The sequence below is a fragment of the Rhopalosiphum padi genome, chromosome 2, assembly GCF_020882245.1.
Source record: "Rhopalosiphum padi isolate XX-2018 chromosome 2, ASM2088224v1, whole genome shotgun sequence".
In the NCBI taxonomy this organism is placed as follows: domain Eukaryota; kingdom Metazoa; phylum Arthropoda; class Insecta; order Hemiptera; family Aphididae; genus Rhopalosiphum; species Rhopalosiphum padi.
The window spans coordinates 25,882,467-25,891,524 of NC_083598.1; the positions used below are offsets into that span (position 1 = coordinate 25,882,467).

The 9,058-nt window shown below is 27.6% G+C and overlaps 1 protein-coding gene across 1 annotated transcript; it reads right to left on the reverse strand.

The window, feature by feature from the left end:
- Nucleotides 1-5,581: 5,581 nt before the first annotated feature.
- On the reverse strand, nt 5,582-6,149 carry LOC132918922 (uncharacterized). Its single transcript, XM_060980281.1, has one exon. The coding sequence runs from the start codon at nt 5,978-5,980 to the stop codon at nt 5,582-5,584; it is 399 nt and encodes a 132-aa protein (XP_060836264.1). The 5' UTR covers nt 5,981-6,149.
- Between the last annotated feature and the right edge of the window lie 2,909 nt (nt 6,150-9,058).

Below are 9,058 nucleotides of genomic sequence, written 5' to 3' on the forward strand. Positions count from 1 at the left end.
TATGATACATTTTTTTTGTGTAGTTTAAGCAATTTATTTTACTTTCTATCTTACTGTAGGTTGCTTGCAATAATAATTGCTTATTTAATATATATTTTTTTTTAGATTTTATGGTTTTAGGCGTTTTAGTTCTTAGTATGAACTACTTATAGATAATTTTAGGAACCACTAAAAAGTATGAATGTAGCCAATATAGTATATAGGTATATGAATGCAATTAGGATGTCGGGGACACAAATATTCATGCGGTTGTGTAGGCGTAAGACATTTTTTTGGGACGTTATCCAAGGGATAAAAAATATGTTAGGGAATAGCCTAGCAAGTATAACCTACAAGAGTACAAGATTAAAACATTTGTTTAAATGCCAAACTTTGGTTAGATTGCACTGTTGCTCTGCCATAACAACACGGGAATTCAGTGATATACATATAGTGATATCACCAGAGAATGATTTTCTCACAGCCAAATTATGGTGATGTCGGTGAGGAGTAGGTATTAAAACCATAGCTTATAGATTAGATCAGAATTTTCTAACACAGATATAGTCATTTTATTCATGTAAAATAAAAAAATTCGTTATCGATTTAAGTTCAATTGGTTTTTATGAAGATTTAGTGTTGGATCTCGGATACACTTAAGTAATATTTACTGAGTAATTCAGCTTCTAAAAAAAGGTCCATTACCCCGAATTATATACGCTATATTATACGAATTTAAATTCCAAAATTATTCAGTGTTATTTATTCTATACTTTATTTTGTACAATAAATAATTGTTATTTAGTTGTTCAGTTTAATCTTAAACATATGCACGGCGAAGGGCGAAGACTATAGGTACGTAGAATCACGTACTTATATGTTTTGTTGTGTATTAACCAAGTTCAAGAAAATGACACTGAAGAATATTTGCTAAGGAAAACAAAAAAATTTACTAGGTCACACAATAGGTATACTGATTTATATTAGTCATATTGTTTCATATTAGTCATATTTCTTAGCCAAGATTCGATCATTTGGATGCGCAAGTGTACACTACTATGTTTAGCCTTATATATAGATACACAATTGTATCTACAAAATAAGGTACATACAAAACTATATAGTTAAAATTCGATTTGAATATGGCCGGTTATTTGATGTGGTCTGGTAATGTCTAATAGGTATATTTCAGAATCTATTCTAAGGATTTTTGTCAACAACGCATTAATTCCCTCTACCCCTCTATCAAGGGTCGCATATATATATTATATAATAACTACTATAAATGTAAAAATATTTATTAGATAATATAATTATTTTCTATTAATTTTATTCCCAATTGCTTTTTTTTTTGATAATATGAAAATAAATACATTTTTGCACATTATCTACTTAATTTACTTATGTACCTATATTTAAAACTAATTACATAATTATATTTAAATACAATTTAAAAATAAATAGTTGTATTACTTTCAATAGATTCTGGGATTTTTATGGACTTAAATATTATACCTAATTTTTATGTTATAAATTAGTTTATTAAATATATGGACGGATTTTGTAGGAAGATAATCAAGTAAGATTTTAAAATTTTTCTTTTATAAGTAAATCAGTTTTATTCGAAATGTCCTTAATTTTGTGTTATTTTGATTAGCAAAAATGGTCAAGTCAAATTGTATTTAGGTATATGTTTTATGTGAACAATAATTTATTATTATTGCAGTTTTGAACTTACTATGAAATGTAGAAAACACAAAAGTCAATTTTATGAACTACAATTGTATAGGACGACAGAAAATTGAATTAATAAATTTTCTAGGTTTTTCAAGACTTCAAGTACAAACTAATATTATACTTCAAATATGAATACAATATTCCAGTATAATGAGTAGAAAGCCGACGATTTGTAAAATACTTATTAGTGGAATTTAATCGAAAGAAACTAAGGCCCGCATAACCTATTATAATAATAATTAATATATAGGCGCAAATAGGGGGGGCTAAGCCCCCCCGCAAACATTTCATAATTTTTTTTAAGCTTTATCAGTATTATTATAGTTTTATGATGCAAAATTCGTGTTCGTATTTTTAAGATTACGTAATTCGTAAATGAACAAATTTTATTTATCGTGGTATTATTTTTATTATTATTGTTCATTATAGACTTGTAGCCATAAACCTACCAAGAACTAAGAGTCTAAGAATAATAAGCATTCTTATTACGAAGTCTATTGTTGCAGCTCATATTGATATACCATTTGGCTATTATACGTTTTCCTGAAAATTATGTGGTGTATAAATGTATAATGTATATTATATATTATAAATATAATTTTGACAATTATTATAACTAGATGAAATAGCACATTTGACATAATAATTATGCTTTTAATGATATTATTATTTTAATGTGAGTTAAAGCTATGTAAAATATAACAACTTTAAAATGTTCATAACTCACTTTAAAATGATAATATCATTAAAAGCATATGTCATTGTCTAGATAATATTTTTACTTTTAAATTTTATAATAGGTAAATTTACTGTAATATTAAAGCTAACGTCACAAAATGTATTATACTGAACGAAAATTTGTTATGATGTACGTTAGTATGACAGAGACAACACATGCGGGTATGGCGTCCTCTTAAAAAAAATGTTTAGTAAGTTTTATTTTCTGTCAATATTGTAATTAAGTAAGCAGTATACGATATACCTATATGTTGTACTAAAAAATTTTTTAGGTGTTAATTACCTGTATAAATGCTTCAATGCTTCATTCAGTAGCTAAGGCTTCAGCCCCACCAAATCTCAAACACTATTTGGGCCTATGAATATTATATTTATAAAACATATAAATAGTGTATTATACTATGCTACACATAATACTGAATCGTACAGGTACATGGGAACTATCAACTGTGTGTATGTTCGGTGTAAGCAAGTATAGGAAATCGACTTCCGAAAAATAATCTTTAAAATAATACATATAACTGATATAATAATTTAATATGAAATATTTAAAATTTGAAAATCACTCCACTAACATACGCATAAAAATGTATTGTCAACAGCGCAAAAATTTTCTCAATATCGCAAACGACGCTCAACAGGCAACAGCGTCTTACATTATACCCTGGTATATTTAACCAGGAATCATACATTTTATATATAGTTTGTAAAATTATGCTTTCATACGCATGCGTATGTATATAGGTACTTGATAAACATTTTATTATTATTGTGACTTAAATTTGTGTAAGTAATTAACTAAACAATCTGACACCGCTGTATTATAGTATTACAATGTTTTGGGGTAGGTAACAAAAGTTAGGTAAATGTGTTTTAAATTTTTAAAAATTAAAATAGTTGAATTAAATATAAAAATGACTTGTAGTTAAAACGAAAAAATATTCAATAGACTGTTTATTCAATCGCCCCCCCCCCCCCGAAATGTTTAGGAAGAATTCATTTCTTATGAGATGTAATTTTTTAATGTAATTAATCATGTATTTGCAATTAGACATTTTATATTAATTTTTACTTGAAAAATATCTTGAAAATTGAATAGAAGATTCATTATAAGCTTTTCATAAGCCAATTTAAAACATATTGAAAGTACTTTGTTACATCTTACATGATATTTTTTTTAAGCGTGTATTAAGTTATAATGTTGACAAAATTTGTCAATAATTGCCAAAATTTGCTAGGTGTTTCATAGTTGACAATTTCTTAAAATGTTTAACACTTATATCTAAAATTTAAAAATAGAAGGCATGCAAGGTTTTTTCACAACTTTTTGTTATTGGATTATAAAAAATGTTGAACGTAGTTCAATAAATATTTTTTTAAGAGTTTGAAAAATTATCCTTTCTAAACTTCTCTAACCAATACAACCTTTCAACTAAAAAAAAAAATGATCCAGAGATCTTTTTACTTAATTATTTACTTAATATTCATATTCAAATTTATATATAAATATTATATATATATAAAAGATTTCATATAATTTATTATTCAATGTTTTATTATTGTCTCTTTTTTAAAATTTGTTATTTTTATTTATTAATATACAAGTTTTAAGTATAATTTTTATTTTTTATTTTAATGTCTGTATATTAAAAAAATATATACTATATTTTCGGCAATTTTTTTCCGTTGTTAATTTGCGATTTTTACATTCGTGGTTATTTTTTCGCTTTATTAGCCAGATACCCGGATGCCCGGATATACCGTTATTATTACCTATATATATATTTATAATAATATCAATGTATATTTTCTCCACTATCAACTCATGTTTTTCGACTTTCTCATGTTATTATTTTATTGTATTATTTAATATAGGTTTGTAATTTAAAAAGGTGGGCAAGTGGGCATCGCTCTGCTGTATAGTAGAGATGGGAGTAGGTTGTAGGTCACTATAATGGATGTGTTACATTTGAATGCAATGACAGGTATCATTATAATATACGAAAGACGATTCTGAACGGAGATGATTTGTCAGTCTAGGATAATTAGTAAGATATATTATATTATTATTACTTAAGTATATTTAAATTGTAATGTATCGTCATTTTACTCGATATTGTAAAAAAATAAATTTCATATGATCATTAATTTTTTTCTACATTGATGCTGGAATTTTTTTTTACAATTACTTGAAGGAAAACTTATGGATAACCTTGTATTGGATTTTTTAACCTTAGATATAAATTACAAAAATTTTATGAATTTTCAACTTGAAAATTTCTTGAAAATTTTCGCGATTTTAACATATTTCGTAAACATTTGAACTGTAAATGCTTATAAACAAAAATTGTGACTAACGATTTTTGATTTTATTTTTTTTTACTACGATAAGTATAACTTATAATAAGCCTTGTACTACATTTTAAAGATTTTTGGATAGTCAATTTTTTTATAGTCATTTCAAAAAAAAAAAAACTGAAAAATCGAAAATCCAATTGTCTAATAAATCTATTAAATTTTCTACCTAACCTCGCTTCGTTCAGAATCTAAAATGAATGTCTAAAGTTTAAATTTTGATGAAATAAGATATAAATAATGATTTCTCATTAAACGATATATAATATATTTTTATTCTATTTCAATTCAATATATTTAAATGTATAATATAGTATATTGAAAACCAAACAATGCAGTAATATAATTCAATTTATTAAGTCAAAATAGTGAGCATTTTCATAACAACGCATTAGTATACAACGTAATGAACGTTACTGTTCTACGATAACAGTGACGGACAGAAAACTTGAAAACATTACATTCTATAATGTGGTAATATCCATTGAACTATTCCAAAACTCATAGTCAACTACGATATGTATAGATCTACATTAAACAGTGTAAATACAGCCAAAATGCATACCACACTCGTTGTCGCGATGTCCAAAAGATTTTCGACTTAGTGCCACTCGAACGATTTAACGCATACAACAGCCGCTGGAGCCGCATCATATTATACACGATTTTTAAACAACATTTGTCATTTTCTATGCGAATAGATGCGAAACGCTTCATAAAAAAAGGACGTAAAAGACTTATTTTAGTACGACTTCAAATCATTATTTGTTGACTATCGATCATTTGGGTCAATATCGGTGGCTCTCATCGACGTCATCGGTTTTCTGACAGTGTTTATTGTTGCCATGTCGACGGGGGGGTAGTAGTTTGTGTGCATTTCGCCTTTATCGTCAAACAGTATCATCGAGACTTCTTCAAATTTCGAAGGACGAAACTCGGACAAACCCATAGCATTCGGTGACGACGTCGGATCTCTCAATTTATTGTAGGATGACGGTGAAGAAAACCGTAAAAAGTTATCTGACGATCGATAAGTGATTATGTGTTTATCGGTCAGTGATGGTTGGGACGAGTGTAAGCACTTACCTTTGTTGTCTAATGACGGATACAGTTGCTGTTCGGGTAGTAGGATCACAGTTTGGATCACAGTTTGGTCGTCGGACGGCGACATTCTGTTTCTGTCATTGTCATTACTGGAAGACGACAAAGTCCACAGACTTCTGGACGAAGCTGCAGATGGTTGCTCCGTGAACCACACGGCACCGTCCAGGTTGGATGACACTGAAAATTATAAACAATGCCACCTTATTTTAAATCATAATATTTATCATGATATCACGACATTGGTATTTAAAGTTTAACGGAACTTGATAAAGATTTCAGCACAATGTATTTATTGTTTTCTCTCTGTCAAATTTTGGTTTAGTATTAAGATTGCCAGATTTTGGAATAACCAAACAGGGACATCATATTAATAATATTATTAATAATCTTTTCTTTTTTTTTTTAGATAAATCTTTAAATACCTATAATACAATATACAATAACCTAATGACCGGCCAGGGAACACCGGGACATGCATAGGCGCAACTAGGGTTAAAATTCTGGGGGGGGCTACAGCCCCTTCACAAGACTATGAACTTAAAATATCCAATAGGAGAGTATCCCACCGCCCCTATACATACAATCACAACACTACAATAATTTGTTTTTTTTTTTATTGTATATGTTGACACTATCGTATTAACATATACAGGCCAATAATGAAAATGGCATACTCTACTCAACATTTTATACACCAACCAGGGCCTAAAGTTGTGTGCAGTATTTTTTTTGTATTTTATAAATTTCTATTTGATTAATATTTTTATTGATTATTGAAAATTATTAATTAATAAAGCATGGATGTTGTAGTAGGTACTAAAAAATTAGTAAAATTGATTGCAGTATTACACAAAAAATACCAACAATTAGACTTAAAAGTTAAAATATTAAAAATTGCATTAAAAAATAACAGTGTTTTGTTATAAATGTTTTAAATTTACTATTATTATCTAAAATTTTACCAAAAATATAAATATAAATAATTCAGTTTTCTATTCGGAGTAGCTGAAGAACAAATTATAACAATTCAACACATAATACTCTCTACCACCAACACAAGCATTATGCTTAAAGGAGGTAGATACTTTATTGTAAACATTTTAATAATATGTCAAACATCTTATTTATATTTTAAAATAAAAAAGTTATAAAAAAAAAAAAAATAATTGTTAAATAGTCATATTTCACAAATAATTTTTGTGCTGCATGCCTGTATATATTATATATACAAACTTGAAATTATGTTTATTTTATATTTTTATAAGATAACATAGATATTAGATATGACGGTTGAGTGTCGACTATAATATAACTAAAATAGTTGTATATAAATGGATAAATTCAAAAAAATTGCAAAAAATTGCACTTAATAAAACTTTTAGATTTTAGTTCGTGTGAATATCACCTAAATCTTTAGGGTAATTCAACTGTATTTTCTGTACTAATACAGGCTCTTCAGCTGTCAGTACATTTTCTACTATGGAAGTATTTTTTACCATTAAAGGCACTACATATTCATCATTATTTTTTTTAACTGTCTTTTTATTAATACTGAAAATATTAAAAACTTTCTTGTCCATCTTAATAGGTGTATCTTATACTATTAAACTCACATAACAAATATAAACAGGAAATAACAAATAACTGAAAAGTACAGAGACGTAACACGTTCTACGATTAATATTCGTCAATATACCAAAAATTAGGTACGAGACAGATGACAGTTAGTACGACAAAGCTTGTTATACAATAGGTATAACTAAATATTACATAATAGTATAAAACCCACAATCATAGTCTAAAACTAAGTGACAAAAAACAATTTTACGTGTATTACTTAAATTCAATAAAGGATATTTTTTTTGGAGGGGGGGGCTAAGCCTCCCCCCCTAGTTGCGCCACTGCATTAAAGCCGGGACAAATGGCAACTGTAGCGCATGCATATTTGTATGCGATAAAGCGAAATTTGCAATGCACAGTTTCAATCGGGACATTTTGGTCTTTTGTCGGGACTTCGGGACAGAGAAATCAATATTGCGGCAACAGCCCCGAATTCCTAATATATCGAAACAGATTGTAACCCTATCTACTATCTAGGCTATTCAGTATAGAATTAATCTCGTGTCCATGGCTTTAGTATCAAAGTGACCTATGTTACTTTTTACGTTGGCTTTTTTTACAATACTTAAATTTTTTTTGAGTTATAGGTAATATTTTCCAGTTTATAAATTGTTTACAAGTTTATATCTTGCTTTAAAGTATAATTATCTTAAAAAATAAAACCAAATCAAGAACACAAATAACGTTTTCAACTTACGATTTCAAGTTTGATATTACATCAATTCTAATCAAATCTAATCCTAAAGAAGCTTACAACTCAAAGTTTATTCTGGACTTCTGCTGAACGCAAATTTGCTATGTTGCGAGTTGGTCAAACAGATAAAACAAATGATGCGCTGATATCCTATTAATATCAATGTAATAGGTCATGTAATATAGATATGTACATACGTCTTGATATGGGAAAACCAGTCGATCGTTCTTGTAACGCACATAAACAAATATAAACAAGAATATACTTCGTGTTCAACATTTTTATAATATGCTTTTGAGCACCAATTCAATTGACAATTGATTTCCGTTCAGTATAATAATTCCAAATAAGTGTTGCAAAGATCATAATATTATACTTATACATAATAATATATAAACAAACAATTTGGTTTCTCCGGTAACTCAGAAATTAAATTACTTATACGTTATACGTAAGTCAAAAGTTTTATTTATATAATAATAATTGGAAGTTTCATCACTGAACGGATTCTTTCTTCAGGACTTTAGTCATGACCATTTACCAATCACCTTGTATGGCTCTGTAGTTTATAATGTTTGAACTTATAATTGCGTGCAAGTTAAAATAAAAGCAGATACTTATTATATATTTATATATTATATTATTAGTATGTCTATGAAAATAATATTGTTTTTCACAAATAAATGTTTTTGTTGTATTATTCAATTTGTTTTTATATTTTATTTGACGTACTTATTATATTATTAAATAAGGCCGACACAGATACTTTAAAGATAGTATACAGACACTTGGTTTTTTTTGTAAGTGGTGTAAAACCTCGTGAGGTTAAGT